Below are 25670 nucleotides of genomic sequence, written 5' to 3'. Positions count from 1 at the left end.
TATATGATTTCACTCATATGTGGGATATAAAACTGAGACTCATAACAAAGACAAAAATGAGGTGGTACCTAGAGGGAAGGGGGGTGGGAGGCTCAGAGGTAAAGGGGGCCAAACATACAGTTATAGAAAGTGGTTTGACCTTGGGTGATGGATACACAACACAATGAATAGATCACATGCCACGGAGATGAACACCTGAAACTCATGTGTTCTTGTGGACCAATGTCATCCCATTACATTTAATTTCTAAATAAATAATATACAAAAGAATAAAAATAATTGAGCATTAAATTAATTACTAAATCACCATACTTCTTTATTTTAAGAAATATGTGAAAAATTATGTATAAAACTACATATTTCAACAAAGGAGATTCATGGTACTATGTTCTTGACTTTAGATTTAAGAGTTAAAAAGAAGGTAACAACAAACATCTGTGTATTCACACTGATAGGAAGTAAAGTATTACTGATCTAGTTAGAGTTCCATTGTATTCTTCCTAGTTCACTTATTCCTCCCTCCTCCTAGAAATAACCAGGACTTATCATTTGTATGTGTTTCTTTATAAATCAGTCCCCTATTGTTGTGAAATAGAGCACTGCAAAAGTCACAGGTTTAAACAGCGATCACGCATAGGAAGCATATAGCATCCATTAGTCCTGGGGGTTGCAGACCCAGGATGAGTTTCCGTTCTTTCCCAGACACTCAGAACTCACATTCCAGAGGGCAGGATAGGTGTGCAATACATATTTGTTGAACAGATGAATACCACCAATATTATTTTTGTCTGGAGGTAGAATATTAAAAAGAAACACATCATATTATGATTATATAACTTTTATTCATTTTTTTGCTACAAACTAGTGCTCATTTAAAAATAATATTTAGTAATTTATACTCAAAAGATATTTTATAGCTAACATCCAAAAAAGGAAATAAAAAATATTTTTAAAAGATTTATTATGTGTTTGGTACTGAAGAGCTCCTAAATCTGCTCTTTGTTGGCATTAGTAAGATTAGAGAGTTAATTTCTAGCTAATGATTATAGAAGAACACTGAGGAAATTTTCAACCATTATAATCAGTAAGAGTATAATTTTACATTTCATGAAGGACAGTGGTCATGTTTAGCAATAGCCTCACTTATAAATTAAAATATACTCACTTAAATGTTGTATTTTGATGCTATTTCTTTTCCCTTCTCTCCTTGGAAATAACCAACAGGCACAAACTGTTTCCAGTTGGCAATCCAAAGGAAGGAAGAATCGTGGCTAACCATCTAGTTCAGTGGTCGGGAAACTTTTTGGCTGAGAGAGCCATGAACGCCACATATTTTAAAATGTAATTCCGTGAGAGCCATACAACGACCCGTGTATGTTAGGCATTATCCAATAAAAATTTGGTGTTATCCCGGAGGACAGCTGTGATTGGCTCCAGCTACCTGCAACCATGAAAATGAGCGGTAGGAAATGAATGGATTGTAATACATGAAAATGTTTTATATTTTTAACATTATTTTTTTTATTAAAGATTTGTCTGCGAGCCAGATGCAGCTATCAAAAGAGCCACGTCTGGCTCGCGAGCCATAGGTTCCCAACCCCTGATCTAGTTGCTAATGTTTGTGAAAGGCAAATTGCAAACTCTGAGTATAGTTGAACTTCACCAAAAGTAAAAAGTTCATCCTTCTAACTACTTTACTTCATGAAAAAAGTATACTTTGACTTCTAAAATATATGTTTAAAATTCAGTACAAAGACTCAACTATCAAATTTCCAACACTGATCTTTTAAAATATCCAATTAGCAGTTTTGAGACTAATTTGAAAATTTTAATAATTTAAATAAATGTAAGTTATTACATATTTCATTTCTCCATATCCTTCCAGAAATTTAAGTTAGGTAAAAATAATCACATGATTCCAGCTCATGTTTATATTTAAGGTATAAATATAAAACTGATTTTTAGAATAAAAGAATAATAAAGAACTTCTCCATTATGTATTTTTGTTCCCAATAAACTTTTTCAGATAGATTTATGAAGTAACACAGCATAATGTCAACATACCTTTCATTTCAAAGGCCAAAAATATAGAAGTTAAGTAGTGAGATAATTTCTATTAGATTTTATAGTTGTATCAATTAATTAGTTAATCAATTAACTTAGTTGATCATTTTTTTCTAAATGAATAGCAGTTGATTTAATCTCGCCCAAATGAATGGGTCTCTTTTGGTTGATCAATGCGATAGAGGAGCTCTGCAGGTAAAAAGTAGCCAAGATATTCCACTATATCGGGGGTAGTGTCATAATGGTAGTGTCCACCTTCTCCATGATGACTAAAACAGTGAGTGTGCTCCAGTCGCAAATCGAACCTCTAGGACAACAAACAAGCTACTGTTAATATTCAAGTTATTTTGGAGAGAATTTCTTTAAGGGGGAAGGAGACCTTTTATATTGGTGCTATGGTAATTATTTTTTTTATAGTTTAAGTAGGTTATACATGCATATGATTCAAAATTCATAGAACATGGCCCTGGCTGGTTGGCTCAGTGGTAGAGCTTTGGCGTGGTGTGTGGATGTCAGGGTTTGATTCCTAGTCAGGGCACAGAGAAGTGACCATCTGCTTCTCCACATCCCCTCTTTCTCTATCTCTTTCTTCCCCTCCCACAGCCATGGATTGATTGGTTCTAGCGCATCAGCCCTGGGTGCTGACTCCATGGAGCCTCTGCCTCAGGCACTAAAAATAGCTCGGTTGCAAGCATGACTCCAGGTAGGCAGAGCATGGGCCCCAGACAGGAGTTGCCAGGTGGATCCTGGTCGGGGCACATGAGGGAGTCTGTCTTTCTATCTTCCCTTCTCTCACTTGGAAAAGAAGAAAAAAAATTCAAAGAATGCAAAAGGATATATTCAGTAAAATATCTTTCCACTGCTTGCCCTCATCACTCACTTCCTTACTTTGTAGGCAGCTAATGTAAGCAGTTTCTTTCATATCCTTTCAGAGTTACTTTTATTTTTTTCACTCAAGTGGTAGTACTCTGTACATGCTGTACTGAATATTGTTTTTTTTTAATTTAACAATATAGCTTTGAGATCTTTGTATATATCACATCATAAAAGACTTTCTTATTCTTTTTCACATATATGGTATTCTATTGTATGCACATACCACTTTCCAATCAATATTCAGATTATTTCCAATTGTTCTGCAATTATAGCAAATCTGTCATGAATAACCTTTTAACTGATAATTTTACACACTTATGTAAATATTTAAGTATAAATTCCTAGACACAGAATCATTAGATCAAAAAATATCATTAGCCCTGGCAGGTTGGCTCAGCGGTAGAGCGTCGGCCTAGCGTGCGGAGGACCCGGGTTCGATTTCCAGCCAGGGCACACAGGAGAAGCGCCCATTTGCTTCTCCACCCCTCCGCCACGCTTTCCTCTCTGTCTCTCTCTTCCCCTCCCGCAGCCAAGGCTCCATTGGAGCAAAGATGGTCCGGGCGCTGGGGATGGCTCTGTGGCCTCTGCCCCAGGCGCTAGAGTGGCTCTGGTCGCAACATGGCGACGCCCAGGATGGGCAGAGCATCGCCCCCTGGTGGGCAGAGCGTCGCCCCATGGTGGGCGTGCCGGGTGGATCCGGTCGGGCGCATGCGGGAGTCTGTCTGACTGTCTCTCCCTGTTTCCAGCTTCAGAAAAATGAAAAAAAAAATCATTAGGCCTGACCTGTGGTGACGCAGTGGATAAAGCGTCGACCTGGAAATGCTGAGGTCGCCGGTTCAAAACCCTGGGCTTGCCTGGTCAAGGCACATATGGGAGTTGATGCTTCCTGCTCCTCCCTCCCCCTTCTCTCTCTCTCTCTCTCTTTCTCACTCTCTCTCCTCTCTAAAAATTAATAAAAAAATTTAAAAAAAGACTGTATTTAAAAATATATATATAGATATATCATTAGGCCTGACCTGTGGTGGCGCAGTGGATAAAGCGTCAACCTGGAAACGCTGAGGTTGCTGGTTCAAAACCCTGGGCTTGCCTGGTCAAGGCACATATGGGAGTTGATGCTTCTTGCTCTTCCCCCTTCTCTCTCTCTCTCTCTCTCTCTCTCTCTCTCTCCCCTCTCTATAGTGAATAAATCTTAAAAAAATATCATTAGCTATTATTTTGGTAAATATTTGCTTTGAATTGGTCTATACTATAATATTTTTCCTAGTGTGTAGTATTAGAATATAATGAACAGTATAATGAACAGCAAATAAAATGAACCTGTTGTGATTCTACTATTTAATAACATGACTTTGGGAATTCTTTAAAATGCCTGAGCCTTCATTTTCTCAAAGGTCAAATCTGCTCTGCCTAATTCAAGGTTGTTAGCCACCTGCTCCCTTATCTTTCAAAATAATGCTAAAGACCATCTTAGTTCTTAAATAACAACACAGAAAGTGTATTATCCAAAGGAAAAAAATCGTAAACATTGAGCATCATCATTGTGGTATAAGGCAATGTAGAAAACAGACACAGACTTACTGGGTCCTTGGACACAAAAACTGGCAGACAAATCAAAGGCGCCTTCATTTCATAAAAATGCAACCATTTATTCACCTCCTCATCAGAGTTCAGTGGGCAGGAAGAAAATTCTTTAGGCTACAATAAAAGATCATTAGACACGTAAACATATTGAATATTATTGAGAATTAAAATTTTATATTATGTTACAAAACTTAAGCCTTTTTATATGTTCTGTTGACTAGTTTTAGCATCAAAAGGAGTTATACACCCTAGTTTTCAAAAGGATCACCAATGTGTACACAATAAAATGTATTAAGGAATGAATCTACTACTATGTTTTTATTTTCATAGCCTCAGTTTTCCTGTGAGTATATCCTCATCCTAATCTTACATGTCATCCTATAGTACACGTCTTTATTATTAACTATATTACCATTAAGTATGTTAGATTTCTAGAACTTATTCATCTTATAACTGAAAATTTATACCCTTTGACCAACATCTCTCTTATTTTCCCCTACCATTTTTCCCAAACACCAGACAACCACCATTCCACTCTGTTTCTCTAATTTGGACTTTTTTAGGTTTTACATGTAAGTGATATCATGTAATGTTGGTCTTCCTGTGTCTGGCTTATTTCACTTAGTGTAATGTCCTGTAAGTTCATCCATGTTATTGCAAATGGCAGAATTTCTTTTTTAAGCCATATATCTATAATATATCATATGTTGTTTTCATAAGTTGGCTATTATGAATAATGCTGTAGTGAACATAGGAAAGCAGATACCTCTTTGAGATACTGATTTCATTTCCTTTGGATATACACATACACACACATATATATACACACGTATATACCCAGAAGTAGAATTGCTTTATCATATAGTAGTTCTATTTATTTGAATTTTTTGAGGGACCTCCATACTGTTTTCCATAATGGTTGTACAATCCTATAATCATCTGGCATTTACAAATATATGTTGTAAATAATTTGGAAAAATAAGTAGTTTCAGAAATGTATCTTTATTTGTAGGATCAGCTGGCGGGCCATTTAAAAATAACAGGATAAAAAAGCCATTAGAACAATACATTTTCTAATGGCTTTACTGATAAAATAAAAAAGAAATTAAGCTGTAATCACTTTTTTTTTGAAAGAGAGGAAGGAGAGAGAGCGAGCAGGCGCATGATAGAAGAATCAACTCGCTGCACCCATTGATTGCTTTTCGTACATGTCCTGACCAGGGATCCAACCTGTGCCTGAGGTAGGGTAGGGGGTGGGTTGAGCTGGTGCCCTTGGGATCCAGACGGCTCCCAGGATCCACTGTACCACTAGCCAGGGCAAGTGGTAATCACTTTTATACTTTATTCATTCATTGATTCATTTGCTTACCAAAAATTATAATAAACATACTGAATGCCCTGAGTCTGTCTTCATACAGTATTCCATTGTTAATGTCTTATAAACTTACTATATTTAGCCCATAGATTGTCATTTTCATAGTGAGTTCTTTTTCCAAAACTACAATCATGCTAATAGCAATGTCTATGTACTAAGTATGGGATTCTGGCAATGAAAATAATAATCAGTTTCTCAGGCTTATACTCACATCTATCTTGATCTTAAAGATGCTGAAAAGAAAGTTCTAATATATTAACATGAAAAAGGGACTAACCATATTTTCTGGCATAATACGACTTACAGTATTGTTTGTCATTAAAACTTTTAAAGTAATACAGTCTAGTAAAGGGATTTATTCAGGGTGTTTTTACAGGTAGAATTTTCAATGTGCATTTTAAAAAGTCCTGAAGATCTCAAGTACATACATACACAGATACCCACAACTGTTCACATCCATGCCCCCACAGGTCCTTACCATAATGTGAGTCTTCACTTTTCCCTTTTGAATTACGAAAGTACCTCCCATCCCTATAGGCTTATCTCCATAATGTTTTTCAAGAGTCTGTCTCATACAAGTCACAAAATTAAGTGTTCCAGTTCTTCTTTTGGCTTTCACCTCAATGACCTAGGGAGGACATAAAGACACATACCATTGTTCTAAGGTGCAAACTTTTATATAAATAACTACCAAAGTGAAACATTCTACAATCTAATGCCATCAAGCAAATATTCATTTCTTTGCTTAGAACACCCAAATATGAGTTGAGGTATCTCAATCCTTTCTAAGTTTTAATAATGCATATTTTATATAAATATAAATGTATTAGGTCATTTAATAATAATTCTTATTCATGCTTTCTTGGACTAAGAGTTATAGCTAAATCCAACACTGAACTCTAAAAGATTCTTATCATTGTATGTCAAGGTCGTCAAAGGTTAAGAACACCCTGGCTGAAAGGGTATTGCTTATTACACATTATTCTTAATCTCAATTTTTTGTGTTTTTTTTTTGGTATTTTTCTGAAGTTAGAAGCGAGGAGGCAGTCAGACAGACTCCCGCATATGCCTAGCTGGGATCTACTTGGCATGCCCAACAGGGGGTGATGCTCTGCCCATCTGGGGCAGAGTTGCAGAGACATACTAAGGCAAAGTAACTTCCATTCACAGGAGCTTTGTGTTCACTTAGTTGCTCAGTTACGGCCAGAGCCATTCTAGCACCTGAGGCAGAAGCCATGGAGCCATCCTCAGCACCCAGGCCAACTTTGTTCCAGTGGAGCCTTGGCTGTGGGAGGGGAAGAGAGAGACAGAGAGGAAGGAGAGGGGGAAGGGTGGAGAAGCATATGGGCACTTCTCCTGTGTGCCCTGGCTGGGAATTGAACCTGGGACTTCTACACGCCAGGCTGACACTCTACCGCTGAACCAACCAGCCAGGGTTTAACTCAGTTTTAAATAAGAACTTCACTCTGCCTATAGTACTTTCTGAATCGTCCATAACTGAATTATTTACTTGCAAGGGAGGGGAAAATGATTACATTTTCTCACTTCTTTTATAATTCTGGACTTAGGTTACCTTAACTTTATTAGTTATTTTTACTCCACTACCTCATTTCTCAAAGTGTCTAAAGTAGTTATCTGTTTATAAAATCTAGTAAGTGTTCACAACTGCTAAAATGGAAATCATCTTTTTGTGTACCAATAGGAAGTAATCTGAAGTGAGGCATTAATTAATCATTCTTGCTACAAGTTTTTTTGCTACCATCATTTCTATTTAGTTCAATCAATGTCTGATCAGTCACAAATAAACACATTGCAAGTATACTAATTATCAGTAGACATGAGCTATTATCAGCCACATGGTTCATCTATTTGACTACTTCACTCCCCATATGACTATCTGTTGCCTTTTAGTTCCTCAGAAAAGATTGTATTGCTTACTAAATATTATTCTTAACCAAATGAGACTTTTACTCTACCTGTAGTACTCTCTGAATCTTTCATAACTGGGTTAAATAGTGTTGACTTGGGCACCTTGTATTTTCTTTATAAAAACATATTTGTGCAATAAAAGTTCAAATTTTTAGCTGACAACTTTTGAAGAACAATGTTTTTATGGACAAAATCACCTTTCCAGGTTGTCCCTCACTGGCAAAGAGATTAGCCAGTAATGCGCACCCAAAATCATGGTATTTCTCACTGTATTTCTCCAGGAGGCACCCTCCACCTTCAGGGTTAATGCAGGCAAAGTAACTTCCATTCACAGGAGCTTTGTGTTCACTTTCTGTCTGAATAACTGGCATAAACTGAAAAGTAAATAAGGTAAAAGTAGTCAATTTTAATATGTCTCTGCAAACGGTATCTTGAATGATGTGGCAGAATTTTATCCTATAATTTAAGATATTTTATTTCAAGATCTAATAAGAAAACATGAAATATGAACTATTTAATTTTATATTCAAATCAAATGTTAAAGATATACAAATATAAAAAAACTGAACACATTTTATAAAATGTTTACATATTATAGTGTTCCTATTACATTGTAACATTTCCTTTATTTAAAATGTCTAGGCTGACCAGGCGGTGGTGCAGTGGATAGAGCATTGGACTGGGACGCAGAGGACCCAGGTTTGAAACCCTGAGGTCACCGGCTTGAGCGCAGGGTCGCTGACTTGAGCATGGGATTATAGATGTTACCCAAGGTCGCTGGCTTGAGCAAGGGGTCTCTTGCTCTGCTGTAGCCCCCTGGTCAAGGCACATATGAGAAACCAATCAATGAACAAGTTAGATGCCGCAACGAAGAATTGATGTTTCTCATCTCTCTCCCTTCCTGTCTGTCTGTCCTTAATTGTCCCTCTCTCTGAATCTCTCTGTCTCTGTCAAAAAATAAAATAAAATAAACTGTCTAAATAAAATTTTTTCTTTCTTATATACTAGGCAAATTATAGTAACGATTCTGCAAAAGAACCTGTATGGTTATTGACTAATGGTCACATCTGTGAAAGTTATCAGAGAATGGGCAGACTGAAGAGGTCACTCACTCTTCTATTTATGAGACATGAAGAAACTGTGCTTTCCTACCAAAAGCAGAGAGTTATGGGGAAACTAGGAATCCCCCGATGTAAGGATTAAAGTCTTTCACAGACCAGATCCACAGCAGACCACAGCAGGACCTTGGATTCATCTAAGACTGAGTGAATACCCTAAGAAAATCTGAAATTAGAAGTTAGTGCTCCATTATAGTTGCACCAACTGGAGCATGTGCTATATAGTTCAAGTCTGTGTCGAACAGTAGCAAATCTGTACAGAGACACATGACATCAATTCATTCAGTAAGATTTCTGATAGGGAAGTAATAGAAAAAGGCAAACCAAATGTCTAATCAATATAATAAAATAATTATATTATATATATACTGACCTCAGAATTGAACCCAAGAGTATGAAATGGGCCGGCCCCTGCTCCAAGAATAAAAGCTCCAGGAAGCTTAATTTCTTTGGCAATCTTATTTAGATCATAGACCTATACAAGAGGAAAACAATACTATTTAAATCATAATTTATACAAATTCCCTGCTTTGCTTTTATTACTGAGTCTATCAACACTTCTTTGCCACACTGGTCAATGATCTTCTAATACTAATCATAGAAATCAACCCAAATCATAAAATCTTCATGTGATTATGAAGAGTAAAAATACACTTACTTTTTTTTTATTTACAAGAGGCAATAAGTAAGGCACACCTCCTACTTCTGCAATTCTAGGTTTCCCACAGATGCCTAAAAAAAAAAAAAAACATCTTAAAATAGACAAACATCTAACATAAGTACTATAAAATGCCAGAAGACACTAATTTAATTTATTAAGAGTAGATAACTTTCCTATTCTCATAGTTTTACAAATAGTAGCAGCTGGATGATATAAATAGCTAGGACCCTGTCCTATTCTACATGTGACTCTAATATTGTCATAACCAATTATGACTTAATATAGCTGGTAGCATAAAGGTAATGCAAAGTTGATTATAGGGCAGGGGTCAGGAACCTTTTTGGCTGAGAAAGCCATGAACGCCACATATTTTAAAATGTAATTCTGTGAGCTCCATACAACGACCCGTGTATGTTATGCATTATCCAATAAAACTTGGTGTTGTCCCGGAGGACAGCTATGATTGGCTCCAGCCACCGCAACCATGAACATGAGCGGTAGGAAATGAATGGATTGTAATACATGAGAATGTTTTATATTTTTAATGTTATTATATTTTTTATTAAAGATTTGTCTGCGAGCCAGATGCAGCCATCAAAAGAGCTGCATCTGGCTCGTGAGCCATAGGTTCCTGACCCCTGTTACAGGGCAAGGGCTAGAATTGGGGCCAAAGCTTGTATTGGATGAAGTTTCTAAAATTTAATTTCCAGCCTGTAATTACTTATTTCTTTATGAACCTGTTTTTCCCCTCTGGGTGGGGAGGGGTTTAGCTAAAATTGTATTTTAACTGGAAATATTTATATTTTGCTGTGGTAGAATATAATATTCTTTTAAAAATCCCTATTGGAAGTCCTCTTGTCAAAGTTGTTTTTTTTCTTAAGGTTGTTAATAAAAATGACAAATAATTAGAGGTAACTTCATGTGCTAGGAACTTTTTACTTACATTTTTAATCAACATCACAGGTACAGCTAGACACAATTTGGGAGAAGTCACTTTTTTTGTTTAACTGTATAGTAGAAAAAATAGCCTCTTGTCTGAGAAAAAGTAGTCTTATCAGTTTCATACTAACATCATTTACACAGTAGATATAATTGCTCTGTTTCTTCAGCTATGCAGAGGATAGATGTACACAATTCATTTAGGTCCTGTTTATAATTAGGGATTTTGTAAATGTTTTCCATGAGGTCAGCAGAAATTACTCATGGATAAGACTTTCTCATAAGTACCAATAACGCTGAAGTTTCTAGAAGCCCATTAGAGGACTATTGTAGTAGTCCAGGGAAAAGGTAAGTAATGAGCTAAAAATGGTGACTTGTAGAGATGAAGAAGAGGAAATTAAGAAAAAGAACAAAGAAAGAATAGGCAACTCTAGTGAGATAATGAGTTGAATTTTAGACATGTTGACCTCAAGCTGTCCTTAGCAACTATAGGTAGATATATCCTCTAGACAGCTGAAATTACTAATCTACAACTAAGAAAAAAAGAAATCTAGGCGACATACACAGATTCAAAGTTGTTGTATCCAAATAGTAACTAAAACCACAGGAGTAGATAGAAAAGCCCACAGCATCCCAGGTGGATGCTCTATCCACTGTGCTACCACCAGTCAGGCTGTAAACCTTTTTATATGTACCAGGAAACAAACAACAGGAAAGCCCTGGCCAGATAGCTCAGTTGGTTAGAGCATTGTTCTGAAGCACAAGGGTTGCTGGTTCAATCCCTAGTCAGGGCACACATAGGAACAGATCAATGTTCCTATCTCTCTCTCACTCTTTCCCTTTCTCTCTATAAAATCAACAAAACATTTAAAAAAGTAAAAAGAAAGAAAAGCCCAGAGATATTGTAGAATAAAAAGAGGCCGAGGAAAGAATTCTATAAAACATCCAAATTTAGAACCTGCTAGAAAGAGAAATGAATCAGGAAAAATGAGGAACAAAGAACATCATGGAGGTAGGAAAGGCACCAGGAAGAAGAGGTGAAAGAGGAGAACCAAAGGGAGAGAGAATGTCATGTAACAATGGGCAAACAGTATGAAATATGAATACTGTGTAGTAAACACACCAAGCTCACTGGAGACTTGAGCGTGATGAATTCATGTAGAAAGTGCCTATGTTTATGAAAGGTCATACATATACATACATATCTGGCTTCCTTAGTATTGTAATTTAAAGACTCACAAATTATTGATCAGAAAAGTCTTTCAAAGTATAACCCTTTGCAGAAAAAAAAGTATAACGCTTTGTATGAAAGAATTAAGATTTAACTTTTCTTTTTCCTTGTACCCTTTGTGTTTTCTCATTTTTATTTTATTTAATTTATCAATTACTATTTTTTTAATGGGGGAGAATGTATGTATTATTCTTATAATTGGAAGAAACATGGCTATAAAAATATCATGCTAAATGCTTTCAAGGTGTGCAGATAAACTGCTATCTGGCACACAAAACTTCTAGAATTATTGGTTTACTTAAGATCAAAGATTGTTTAAATTGGGAAGACCCCAAAAAGACCATTTAACTGCCAACACCCTGCTGCCCCTCATCCCCATCTCCCACAAAGCCCAGATATATTGATTGGCTTACCCAGGGTAATAAATATGAATGTGGCAGAGAAAGAACTAAAGTTAAGAACTTCCCTGTAAACTGTTTTTTGTTTTGTTTTGTTTTTTTTGTGTGGCAGAGACAGGGAGAGTCAGAGAGAGGGACAGACAGACAGGAAAGGAGAGAGATGAGAAACATCAAGTCTTAGTTGTTCACTGATTGATTTCTCATATGTGCCTTGATGGGGGGGGGGGGCTACAGCAGACCGGGTGGCCCCTTGCTTGAGCCAGTGATCTTGGGCTCAAGCTTGTGAGCCTTGCTCAAACCAGATGATCCCGCACTCAAGCTGGCGACCTCGGGGTCTCGAACCTGGGTCCTCCACATCCCAGTCCGATGCTCTATCCACTATGCCACCGCCTGGTCAGGCTGTAAAATTGTGTTTTTGTTTTTTGGGTTTTTTTTTTTTTTTTTTTGTATTTTTCTGAAGTTGGAAATGGGAGGCAGTCAGACAGACTCCCTCATGCGCCTGACCGGGATCCACCTAGCATGCCCACCAGGGAGCGATGCTCTGCCCATCTGGGGCATTGCTCTGTTGCAACCAGGGCCATTCTAGCGCCTGAGGCAGGGGCCATGGAGCCATCCTCAGTGCCCGGGCCAACTTTGCTCCAATGGAGCCTTGGCTGCGGGAAGGTAAGAGAGAGACAGAGAGGAAGGAGAGGGGGAGGGGTAGAGAAGCAGATGGGCGTTTCTCCTGTGTGCCCTGGCCGGGAATCAAACCTGGGACTCCTGCAATCCAGGCCGACGGTCTACCACTGAGCCAACCGGCCAGGGCCGAGAAGATCTTTGAAGATCTTAGTCTTAAAAGGGTGGAGAAGAGTTTAGTCTTTAAGCCTTAGGCTATAAGGACTTTGCCAGTTTACAACCTGTCTCCCGCAATAGTGAATGACTATGAGTGTTTATCTTCAAATTTTTCATCATAGTAGAATGTAGTTGGAGGCCATGGGACTTTAGAAGCAGACCTAGATTTGATTCTGGCTAATGATTCATAGGGTTCCACATCTATAAACTGGGGCTAGTGCTTACCTTGCAGTGTTACTGTAAAAATCAAGACTTCAAATATAGGTTTCTATTATACTCTTTGACAAATTATATTGACTCGACCAATATTAATTTCCCTTTAATAATAATTAAATTAATAATTAAGTAATTATTTCACTTTAAACACTGGCTGGATGATCACTAGGCAAATTTGTTGAAGGGATATAAGTATCTAATAGAGTCTTCAAATACAAGAATTTTAAATTCTCTTCACGTGTTGAATGAATAAATAAAAATATAAAAATTAAATTATGCTTCCATAATAGTCACAAAACTCTCATGTAATATCAAGAATTCTAGCTTACTGAACATTTATTATATAACCTGTGAAAGTTACAAAAGTGCATAAAACAACATTTTTCCACAGGGAACAAACTATAATTTGACTAATATAAGAAAACAGTGAGCACAGAAATTAAGCACAATTTAATCTAAAAGTTAGGATAATATCCTTTATTTGTAGATACTTTAAAGTAATCTTTAAAATAATTTTGGCTTAGGACTGAAAAATAAAAGCTAATTGTAAAAACTGCTTACCTTTTGCAGGAAAGGTAAATGGCTCCTTAGTTAAATCAGGGCAATCAACTACAGAGACCTGGACATCAGCAAAGTTATCCTTTAGTCCCTTCTGCAAAACTAATAAAGACAGGAAAATGATTATTTAACATTAAATTGTCACCACATATCAAATCTTCCCTCAAATTTTCTGTGTGTCGTATTTCCAACCTAAACTTGTGTTGTAGTAATATAATGTTATAGTAATTAAATATATAGAAATACAAAAATATATGGAAGATATATAAAAGTAATTAAGATATAATATTAAAATTAAGGGAATTAAATAAAGTTATGCCGTTTGGATAGGAATTAATATAGTGTGTGCAGATGTGATAAACGGACTCTGACTTTCGAGCAGGGCCTAGTTAGTGTGTGTGTGAAGTTGTACATAGATAAGAAGTGGCCTGATGTCATAACTCTGTAAGTTAACATAAACAAGAAGCTTCCCTAGGAACATCTTAAAAGTGGCTTGATGTAACATTTCAGTAAATTAACATAAAAAGGGCTCCCTAAAGGTGGGTTAAGGTGATAATCCTGTTGACACCTGTGAGAAGGCCTTGGCCAGAAAAGGTACTAAAGCTGAGGGGCCCCCTGCTGAGTAGTCGCCCAGACTCCAAAGTGAATGTGGACTGTCTCCATGCAGCTCTGAGCTCTGACCAAAGACAGCCGAGAGGAGCACACTGACAGGCCCCCTTAAGCTGTACCCAGGCACGCCAAAAGGATTTGTGAGTAATAAACTGCCTGTGTGATTCTTGCAACTAACTTGTATGCTTGTATGTCAGTCGGTCGTGTCTTTCCTCTGGTGGCAGTTGGTCTCAGCATTGATAACTAGTAACTAGTATCCTCATAGCCGCCTCAAGAGTAGTCTTGAAGAGGCTGCCAGCCCTGCTTACAAGCAGGAGTGTTCCACTGTGTGGGGAAGTCGAATCAGGGATGCCTGATCGACGTAGAGCTTGGGCTTTACTGGGACAACTTGTATAATTAAAAAAGAGGGGGAAATGGTCTTATTAATGAAATAATTCAACCTTAGACACATAATCACAAGATATCATGAAGAATAAGTGAGGAGCCACTGCACCACCTCACCCACAGGTGTTGTAAAGTACCAAAAGCTACAGAATCAATATTCATATTTTAAGAGGCTTGAGGAACATTTTATTATTTTGGGTTAAGGTGTGCAGAGAAATTGTGAGAAATAGTCTCTGTACTGTGTGATTGGCATAAAACCAGGATGGCCCTTGGCATTGTATTGTAAATTCAAAGGGGAGGAAAACATGGATCCCCAGACATTCCACCACGCCTGTGGGGAAAGGAGTGAATGGCTAGCCAGGTGCAGGGAGAGAAAAGCTAAAATAAACCTTTTCTTATAGCAACGAGCCATTTGTGAGCATTTGTCCCCACGGAAACTACCTCTCCTATGTAATTGCGTGTGGTTAACACGTGTGACTCTGGACAGAGAGATGGCAGATAAACACTAGATAATATGGGAATGCCTTTTAATATGTAAAGAGACATCTTTCTACCATTGTGTTGGCTTGTAAATTTTGTTTTCTCCAAAATGATGTATGGCTTGCAAATAGAACATGGTCCTATCATGTTAAAGGACATTTGACTATAACCAATAGTGGAAAAGGGCTCCTAATTGCAATTTTTTACTTCTGTACTTCCCACTTACAAAACTATAAAAACTAGGTGGAACAAAGGGCCAGCGCGCTCTCCCTCAGATTTCTGTCGGAGTTGCCGCTGCTTGGCCAAGCTAAGACAATAAAGCTTTGATGTGTAATCCACAGACTTTGTTCGTGTCCATGTTTCGGGTCCCTCCGGATTAGGCTTAACACTAAGACACATAAATACCAGTATAAATCATCATGATTATAAACTACTGAGGAACAGTGTAGCCAGGTGAGGACATCTTCCAAAGACCTATTGAAATGTAAATATTTAAACTGATAGAAAGTAAGCAATTACATGCAAGAAATTCCTTGAAGCTTACACGCTGAGCAAAAGAAGCAGGACACAGAGTATATATTATATAATTGCACTTACATGTATTTCAAAAACAAGTAACTGATCTAAGGTGACAGGAGTTGGAACAGTAGTTACCTCTTAGGTAGAGATACTGACTGGGAAATTGCATGAAGGAGCCTTCTGGAATGAGGGAAATAATTTATATTTTGATTTTGATGGGAGTGACATGGGTGTAAATGTCTTAAAATTGATTAAGCTATATACTTAAGATTAGTGTACTTTACTACAGATACATTACAATTCAATAAAGTAAAAAAGCAAACATAGGTATCTCAAAGTGCTAAATCTAAGAGCAATCTACATTTTTTAAAACTGATTTTAGAGCTGAAGGGAGGGAGAGAAAGAGAAAGAAACATCAATTTGTTGTTCCACCCATTCATACAGTCATTGGTTGACTCTTGCATGTGCCCCAACTGGGGATAGAATCCATAACCTTGGTGCGTGGGAATGACACTCCAGCCAACTGAGCTGCCTGGCCAGGGCAAGAGCAATGTACTTTTACATTTGAAAAGTTCTGATAAAATTTTCTCTGATAGTAGTGTCAGCCATTCTAGAAGTTTGAGTCTTGTAGAATCAGACTCTCTAAAAACAAGTCATCTAAATCTAGCCTTAGCTGTCCTATCATATCAAGGAAGACAGAAAAACTGATAGAAAAGAAATAGAAGCAGAGTACTAGCAATACACATTGTTTACGAGTTGCGATTTACTCTAGGAAGAAAATAGGAAGGTGTAAGAGGAGAGCCACAACCGAGTAAAACGCGGGTACACTTCTTGACTTCAACCTTATAAGAGGGAAAGAGGAACTACCAGGACAGCACTTTGAGAAATAAAGCTAGGTGTTAGAGTTACCACCGGAATAGAATCTAAAGGCTATTAAACAAACGTTAGCATTCTGACAGGCTATACAATTTTGGATTAATAATTTCCTGTCTCATTTTTTATTCCTATTTTCCTTTTCTTTTTATTATCTATCTCCCCTCCTAATTAATCTTATGAAGTTGGCTTAAGTTCTTGTTCAAACAAGAGAACAACACAAAAATAAATGTAGACAAAGAAATATAAGCAAGTACTGTAGTAAGTTCACTGGCAGTCTGTCATATGGGGCGGGGAACAGTATATTGGGAACCTGATTAATACACCATAGCAGGTTATATATTTAAAGAATACTGTAACTGGTAAAAAGTTAAAGCAAAACTGTGCAATTCTTTGGGCATCACACACCCTTAAATCTTGGATTACTATATTTTCATTCTGTAAAATTATAATCAAGAATCTTCAAATAGTTTAATTTTTTTTAGGAGGGGCAGAATTTTGCACTCTCAATAAAAATATATAGTACAGAACAGATACTGAAAAGGAAAACGAGTTCTGTAATGAAAGTACTATTGCATAAATCATACCTTAGAATATTTTAATTTTTTCCTTAGAATAATTTTATTTTTTTTACAGGGACAGAGAGAGAGTCAGAGAGAGGGACAGACAGGGACAGACAGACAAGAATGGAGAGAGATGAGAAGCATCAATCATCAGTTTTTCCTTGTGACACCTTAGTTCATTGATTGCTTTCTCATATGTGCCTTTGACCATGGGCCTTCAGCAGACCAAGTAACTCCTTGCTCAAGCCAGCGAACTTGGGTCCAAGCTGGTGAGCTTTTGCTCAAACCAGGTGAACCTACGCTCAAGCTGGTGACCTCAGGGTTTCGAACCAGGGTACTCCACATCCCAGTCCGACGCTCTATCCACTGCGCCACGCCTGGTCAGGCTCCTTAGAATAATTTTAAAAACTTAAAGTTAGTATTGTATTTACCTCCAACAAGTTCCTCTAGACTTGGCACATGAAAAGAATACTCGGCACAGGACATTTTCTCTCTTCTTTACTTGTGAGGATGTACAAACAAAGCTATTGTAGGCTAATTATGCCAGGTCACAGTGCACCAAGCACAAACAGCTGCTGCTCTGGAAGTGAACATTCAGAGTTGTTATATAAAGAGGGCAAAAGGGCAACAGGTTTCTGTTCTCACAGCAAGGCAGTCACAGCTTCTAGTATTCTATATTGCCAGTGAGAGATTGCCTAAGTAACCCCTTTTAATACTAATACTTTAAATAATGACATTTAAAATAGACAAAAAGAAATGTCAAGCCAAAAGGACACATGCTCCATTTTCTTTAGTCATATATCTGTATTGAACATGGAGCATTCTAATGGCTGGGCTAAGGAATACAGGTCCTGAAGCAAAACTAGTTATTATGATTCATGAAGAAGTGATTAAATGGTTGTAGAAAACAGTGCAGAATGCTCAAGTACTTTTATAATAATTCATGTTTTCTATTCTATGTTTGACATTTGAGCTAAAAAGTTTCTTAGACTATCACTTTAAAAAAAAATTAAATTACTAAGAGAAATAGAAACCTGCAAATGATTAGCTTTTGAAATTAAATTTACTTTCATTTACAAATTAACATACTTTCTTAGTAAGCAGCTTTAATGTCTAATTATTCTTATAACCAAATCAATTATCATTTGGTATTTTAAAAATATATGTAAAGTATATTTTACAATAAGTAGGCATATATACACAGAAATTAGTATCTTACCTCAAATGTTCAGGTGATAAAGTATGCAAGCAGAGGGAGATAAATACAATGAAGGCAAAAGAAAAAACAAACAAAAGTAATAAGGTAGATGAGGAATCTCACTCTAGGCCAGTTGTAAAAGGGAACAAAGGCAAAACTCTTCAGAGTGTCTCTAAGAGCACAGTTGGAGCACTTGATTAAAATTGTTAATGGTAAACTCATTAATCCGATAGTCTCTGGCACATGCTTACTTAGTAAGTGAAAGGTGGTTCTTCAGCATTGCTGAAAAAATTCTTTCAAGAAGTTTCTTTTTAACTTTTCCAAAGAGTCACAGGTTCCTTAGAAACTGGGTTTTTAGTTTTGATGATAATTTCAAACTAAACATCCTCACAAACATGCTATTGCATACACTTAGGACTGACATTTACTTTAGTACTTTATGAAATAATCAACTTTTATTATTCTTTAATTAATATGCATAATCTGGTCTCCCAAGTAAAAGATGTATTATTGGTAATGGATGTCAAATCCTAAATAATTATAATTTAATTTTCTCAAACATATTTTTAAATTGAATAATCTATAATGTTCAGGAATTAGACATTTCAATTTTTTCTTTAGAAATAATTTCAGATGGCTTGACAGGTGGTGGTACAGTGGATAGAGTGTTGACCTGGGAGGGACACTGAGGTCCCAGGTTCAAAACCACAAGGTCGCCAGCTTGAGTGCTGGCTCGTACAGCTTGAGCGCGGGTCAGGGCTTGAGCATGGGATTATCAACATGACCCCATGGTTGCTGGCTTGAAGCCCAAGGTCACTGGATTGAAGCCCAAGGTCGCTGGCTTGAGCCCCCTGGTCAAGGTACACACTAGAATCAATCAATGAACAACTAAAGTGCCACAACTACGAGTTGATGCTTCTCATCTCTCTCCCTTTCTGTCTCTCTCTCATGCTAAAAAAAAAAAAAAGAAAGAAAGAAAGAAAGAAAGAAAAAATTTCAGATGGAGAAAAAAATACATACAAATAATACTTATATACTCTTCACTTAGATTTTTCAAGTGTTACATCTTATCATATTTTCTTTATCATAAACCAGCAAGTACTAATTAAGAACATGTCAAAATCTTCTCTAGGAACCACATTTATTTATAATGAGGACAATAAAAGTACTCCAGCTATTTCTATTTCCAGTAGGAATAATAAAGATTCAAGTTTAAAATTCAAATATATCCTAACTTTACACCTCTTACTATCTTTAAAAGAAGGTTAGTTTTTTGTTGTTGTTGTTCTTTCCCACTAAAACAGAAACAAAGTCCAACCCTGGGGGACTACAGCCTGAATAATATGTTTAGAAATGTAGAACTTCTGGCAAGCCAACAGCCCAGAAGGTAGTGTGGTAGTGTATATGTACGGGTTTAAGAGTGAGTGGGAGGGAGGAGGTTGGAGTTGGAGTGGTGAAAAAAAGGGATTAGATTCTTATTTATTTATTTTTATTTTGTATTTTTCTGACGTGAGAAACGGGGGAGGCAGATAGACAGACTCCCGCATGCACCCAACAGGGATCCACCCGGCATGCCCACCAGGGAGTGACGTTCGGCCCCTCTGGAGCATTGCTTCACTGCAACCGGAGCCATTCTAGCACCTGAGGCAGAGGCCAGGGAGCCATCCTCAGTGCCTGGGCCAACTTTGCTCCCATGGAGCCTTGGCTGTGGGAGGGGAAGAGAGAAATATGCGTAGAGAGGAAGGAGAAGGGGAAGGGTGGAGAAGCAGATGGGAGCTTCTCCTGTGTGCCCTGGCCGGTAATGGAACCCGGGACTTCCACATGCTGGCTGATGCTCTACCGCTGAGCCAACCGACCAGGGCTAGAAAGATTCTTAATATAAACTCTGAGTAGCTTCAGCAGGACAGTTTTGGACCACATGGAGGCACAATTACCTTTCAGATTCTACTGCTAAGAGTCAGTGGCCTGGAAGTAGGGTCTAGAGACAGGAATAGAAATAGGAGCCAGTTGGATAAGTGGAACTACAGAAACAATGCCTAAAGGGGTGAACCAACTATGGCAACCAAGCTGATAACTATTTATTAATATTAACTGCATCTTATGTACCAGACACTATGTTAGGCACTTTACTGACTTCTCTCAAACCCTCTTCTTTTTTTTTTTTTTTTAAGTGAGAGCAGGGGAGATAGATTCCCATATGTGCCCAGACCAGGATCCACCTAACAACCCCTATCTGGGGCTGATGCTCAGATCGAGCTATCCTCAGTGCCTGGGGCCACACTCAAACCAATTGAGCCACTGGCTGTGAAAAGGGAAAGAGAGAGAGAAGGGAGAGAGGGAGGGGAGAGAAGCAGATGGTTGCTTCTCATGTGTGCCCTGACAGGGGATCAAACCTGGGTGGATGCTCTATCCACTGAGCCAACCAGTCAGGCTCAAAACCTCTTACAACCACGTCTATGTTTTCCTCATTTTGTAAGAGGGAAATCAGCTAGAGAGAATACATTATTTACTTGACATTGCATAACTGTTATACGTGGCAGAAATAGAATTCAAACCAAATCTAACACACTGTAAAGCCAGAATGCATCATATATGCAAGTTAACCAGTGAAGGAATGACAATTCAGCTCACAATAAAGGAAGAATTTGTAGAGTGATCTTCAGATTATGGCTGTGATCATGTTTGTTAAGTTCCTTCCCCCTAGACTGTGATCTTTTTGAAGCTAAGACAATGTTTTTCATATCTGTCTTCTATTAAAGAACATAATTCAATCCAGTAAATTTGAGGATCTAATTGGCTTTATTAAGAGATCCATGAGTTAGGCAGCATCTCATCCAACAGGTAGAAGGGCGCTCCCAGGGGTTGTACAAAATAGAAGATTTTCACAGTCAGTAGGCCATGGCAGACAAGTAAGTTATTATCAGCAAAAGAAAAGAAAGGATTATCTTTAGGCTTGGTCCTCTTCTTTTGGGGTAAAAGAGCTGGCAGGAGTTTTATCAGATTACTGTACCTCACTAATTTTGATCAGGATATTCTAGACTGATTGGTTTAAAATTCCACCAGCAGAGAGGCTGAAACTGCAATTAGATTAGATTAAGTTTTGGTTTGACCAGGGGCTTAGCAAAAGTGATTCTATTCTGCTGTCTTTTAACACTTTCAAGTACCCAGTAGACCAGGGGTCCCCAAACTACGGCCCACGGGCCACATGCGGCCCCCTGAGGCCATTTATCCGGCCCCCGTTGCACTTCTGGAAGGGGCACCTCTTTCATTGGTGGTCAGTGAGAGGAGCATAGTTCCCATTGAAATACTGGTCAGTTTGTTCATTTAAATTTACTTGTTGTTTATTTTAAATATTGTATTTGTTCCCGTTTTGTTTTTTTACTTTAAAATAAGATATGTGCAGTGTGCATAGGAATTTGTTCATAGTTTTTTTATTGTCCGACCCTCCAACAGTCTGAGGGACAGTGAACTGGCCCCCTGTGTAAAAAGTTTGGGGACCCCTGCAGTAGACCATGGGCACCAGTTCAGCCTTAATTATTTATTGAACATTTACAATGTACCAGACTCAAGGCTCTGGGATAGGGTTCGCTTCATGTTTGTGCAACCAGTGTAGTTACACAAGGTCATATGCTCAAAATGACACTTGGCTTAATGCTCTGCTGTCATCTTAAAATTCTTAATTTTATATTTGAACTTTTGTTTAAGACTGATAGGGCAGCCATTTTCAGTGTGCTACAAGAGGCATACTGGTGTGCCGTAAGAATTAAAAAAAAATTTTTATTCAGTAAGAGGAGGGGAGGCAGAGAACAGATTCCCGCATGCACCTTGACTGGGATCCACTCAGCAAGTCCACTAGATGGCAATGCTCTGCCCCTCTGGGGCGTTGCCCCATTGCTTAGCAACTGAGCTGTTCTTAGCACCTGAGGTGGAGGCCATGGAGCCATCCTTAGTGCCCTGGGCCAACTTGCTCCAATTGAGCCATGGCTGCAGGAGGGGGAGAAAGGGAGAGAAGGAGAGAGAGACAGAGAGCGAGAAGTGAGAGGGGGAGGGGTGCAGAAACTGATGGGCTCTTCTCTTGTGTGCCCTAACTGGGAATTGAACCCAGGACTTCCACATGCCAGGCAGATGCTCTACCACTGAGCAAACCAGCCAGGGCCAAAGATTTTAAAAATACGTAATAGCTGACTCTTTTTTTTTTTTTTTTTTTTGTATTTTTCTGAAGCTGGAAACGGGGAGAGACAGTCAGACAGACTCCCGCATGCGCCCAACCAGTATCCACCCAGCACACCCACCAGGGGCGACGCTCTGCCCACCAGGGGCCGATGCTCTGCCCCTCTGGGGCGTCGCTCTGCCGTGACCAGAGCCACTCTAGCGCCTGGGGTAGCGGCCAAGGAGCCATCCCCAGCGCCCGGGCCATCTTTGCTCCAACGGAGCCTTGGCTGCGGGAGGGGAAGAGAGAGACAGAGAGGAAGGAGGGGGTGGGGGTGGAGAAGCAAATGGGCGCTTCTCCTATGTGCCCTGGCCGGGAATCGAACCCGGGTCCCCCGCACGCCAGGCCGACGCTCTACCGCTGAGCCAACCGGCCAGGGCCAATAGCTGACTCTTTAGTCAGGGGCACTGACCTCTTTTCCCTTAGATTGTAAAAAAAAATTACAACAGCCAAAATAACAATAGCAGTCTGATGTGAAGGAGTCAGAATTATACCTATGTGTTTTTTTTTTGGTCAGATTGGCAAAAATACATATATTTTTGGTGTGTTGCAGAATTTCAGTAATTAGTTTGTGTGCCATGAGATGAAAAAGGTTGAAAATCACTGAGACATGGCAAAGACCATACAAGGAACTAGAGGAGAGAGGTGCAGTGTGCATGCCCACCACCATTCCTAACTATCCCCGTTCACATAAAGCATGTGTGAAGCTGGGAATGTATAGAATTCTGGTGGACCCATGATCCACAAGGATTTGGCCAGACTCAAAGTTCCTGGATCCCATAGTGTTGGTAGAGTGCACATCAAGAAGTAAAATAAATACAGGTGAGTTAGTTTTGTGCATTTTCTGCTGTTCTACTGTAAGAATAGGAGGTGTTTGTATGAATTACGAAATGCAAATTGTGAAATTTCAATGATTTTGCATATGAGTTAAATGTTCTTATATCATATTAGTATTTAAAACTGGCATTACACAATATAAAGAATAGTAAAATTCATGCTAATCTAAATTTAAAATTTTTATTAATGAATTAAATAGTAAATTAATGCTAATCATTAACAGAATAATATTTAAAGCATGGTTAATAATGCTATCAATAATTAATAGCAAATTAATATTAATTAAAACACTATGGCCAGTCAAAAGAGATACTACAGAAAAAAGAGAATTATATTTTAGTACTTTTTTTTTTTTTGTATTTTTCTGAAGTTGGAAACGGGGAGGCACTCAGACAGACTCTCGCATGTGCCTGACTGGGATCCACCCTGCGTGCCCACCAGGGGGTGATGCTTTGCCCATCTGGGGCGTTGCTCTGGTGCAACCAGAGGCATTCTAGTGCCTGAGGCAGAGGCTATGGAGCCATCCCCAGTGCCTGGGCCAACTTTGCTCCAATGGAGCCTTGGCTGTGGGAGGGGAAGAGAGAGACAGAGAGAAGGGAGAGGGGGAGGGGTGGAGAAGCAGATGGGCGCTTCTCCTGTGTGCCCTGGCCAGGACTCCTGCATGCCAGGCCGACGCTCTACCACTGAGCCAACCGGCCAGGGCCTATTTTAGTACTTTTTTTTTTTTTTTTTTTCATTTTTCTGAAGCTAGAAACAGGGAGAGATAGTCAGACAGACTCCCGCATGCGCCCGACCGGGATCCACCCGGCACGCCCACCAGGGGCGATGCTCTGCCCACCAGGGGGCGGTGCTCTGCCCATCCTGGGCGTCGCCATGTTGCGACCAGAGCCACTCTAGCGCCTGAGGCAGAGGCCACAGAGCCATGCCCAGCGCCCGGGCCATCTTTGCTCCAATGGAGCCTTGGCAGCGGGAGGGGAAGAGAGAGACAGAGAGGAAAGCGCGGCGGCGGAGGGGTGGAGAAGCAAATGGGCGCTTCTCCTGTGTGCCCTGGCCGCGAATCGAACCCGGGTCCTCCGCACGCTAGGCCGACGCTCTACCGCTGAGCCAACCGGCCAGGGCTATTTTAGTACTTTTAATGAAGCGTTTCCCCTCATTTTTGGACGATGGACCCTGTATTTATATTTTGTATTGAGCTTCACAAATTACATGACCAGGCCTTCTCCCAAATATGGCAGTGGATAAGATATGTGATCTTGTTCTGGAACTCACAGTATTTCATAGACTGAATTGCCTTCAGAATTACACTTTTCGGGCCTGGGATTGATTGTTCAATATCTGGAGCAAAACTGAGTGAAGCGACCAGATTACCTTCCAGGTCTGTTCAATCCCGAGATGACACTAACTATAAAGTAAGACTAGACAGGTTTACTGGTTTATCATATGATGCAAGAGGTCTGAAAATGGACAAATCAAACCAGTTCATTCAGTTTTGTAACTACTTTGGGGAAGAAGCCCACAAAAACTAAGCTAGTTTAAACTGTTTGATCTTTATACTCAGTAACCTTTCAGGGAACTAAGAGGGGAAAATACTGAGGAAGAAATTTATCTCTGGTAATGTGTTAACCAATTCCTGGGAGGCTGACCCTAGTTTAGAGTGAAAGATGAGCTAACAAAGTCCAAAGGTGGAGAGGGGAATTGGGTGTGCTATGGGGTAAACAATGGCTTCCAGATTTTGAGTGACAGCCCAAGCAGGATCCTTTCACAGTTTAACACGGAAGAGATTTTCGAAGGGTAAAGTAGACATAATCCGACAAAACACACTTGGTACCACACACATATACACATACAGTCCTACCCACCCAGCCACCTTGGACGCCAGATCAGCAAATGCGAGACCACCGGAGACTAATCAGGCTGAATGGCTGTTTCCCCGCGGTTCACATCCATTTCATTCATTTGACCTCACAATTTCGTTTTTGCTTTTGCCTAAATGTTCTTGACTATAGCACTTACCAAATCGGTTAGGGAAGTCTGCACCTGAATCCTGCCTTAGTCAACTCCACCTCCTCTGGGTTAGGGAGTTCAGGCTCCGCCTACTTACAATTGCTCCTCCCCCCGTGGCGACCCAAATGGCGCCCCATACTCCCTCTTCTGTTCTTTCCGGAGCTAACTTGATATCGCGAGATTTTGACCCCACTATTAGTTGGGTCGCGCGGCCGG

The 25670-nt window shown here is 39.1% G+C and overlaps 1 protein-coding gene across 3 annotated transcripts; it reads right to left on the bottom strand.

The window, feature by feature from the left end:
- Nucleotides 1-826: 826 nt before the first annotated feature.
- Nucleotides 827-25558, bottom strand: C1H11orf54 (chromosome 1 C11orf54 homolog). Of its 3 annotated transcripts, none has more exons than XM_066370687.1 (9): nt 25464-25558; nt 17637-17785; nt 13781-13879; nt 9602-9675; nt 9317-9418; nt 8023-8199; nt 6375-6524; nt 4519-4635; nt 827-2371 (listed from the first exon to the last, which is right to left on the bottom strand). In XM_066370687.1, exons 2-9 carry the CDS (start codon nt 17689-17691, stop codon nt 2198-2200), a joined length of 948 nt encoding a protein of 315 aa, XP_066226784.1. In that variant the 5' UTR covers nt 17692-17785; nt 25464-25558; the 3' UTR covers nt 827-2197. The 3 variants fall into 3 exon arrangements, with proteins under 3 accessions (XP_066226784.1, XP_066226793.1, XP_066226775.1); XM_066370696.1 differs by having other exon boundaries at nt 17637-17780; nt 25464-25515; XM_066370678.1 differs by lacking the exon at nt 25464-25558 and adding an exon at nt 18425-18577.
- Nucleotides 25559-25670: the final 112 nt, after the last annotated feature.

This window comes from Saccopteryx leptura, chromosome 1, assembly GCF_036850995.1.
Source record: "Saccopteryx leptura isolate mSacLep1 chromosome 1, mSacLep1_pri_phased_curated, whole genome shotgun sequence".
Lineage (NCBI taxonomy): Eukaryota > Metazoa > Chordata > Mammalia > Chiroptera > Emballonuridae > Saccopteryx > Saccopteryx leptura.
The sequence above is the reverse complement of the archived record's forward strand: the minus strand, read 5'-3'. Positions and strand labels throughout refer to the sequence as shown.

What these genes read in the sequence shown, in the direction of transcription:
- C1H11orf54 (XM_066370687.1), bottom strand. Translation starts at nt 17,691, where the DNA reads ATGTCCTGTGCCGAGTATTCTTTTCATGTGCCAAGTCTAGAGGAACTT. An exon ending in TCTAGAGGAACTTGTTGGAG is followed by an intron (nt 13,880 to 17,636) that starts GTAAATACAATA and finishes TGTCTTTATTAG; the next exon opens with TTTTGCAGAAGGGACTAAAG. An exon ending in GTGAGGGACAACCTGGAAAG is followed by an intron (nt 6,525 to 8,022) that starts GTGATTTTGTCC and finishes TGTCCTCCCTAG; the next exon opens with GTCATTGAGGTGAAAGCCAA.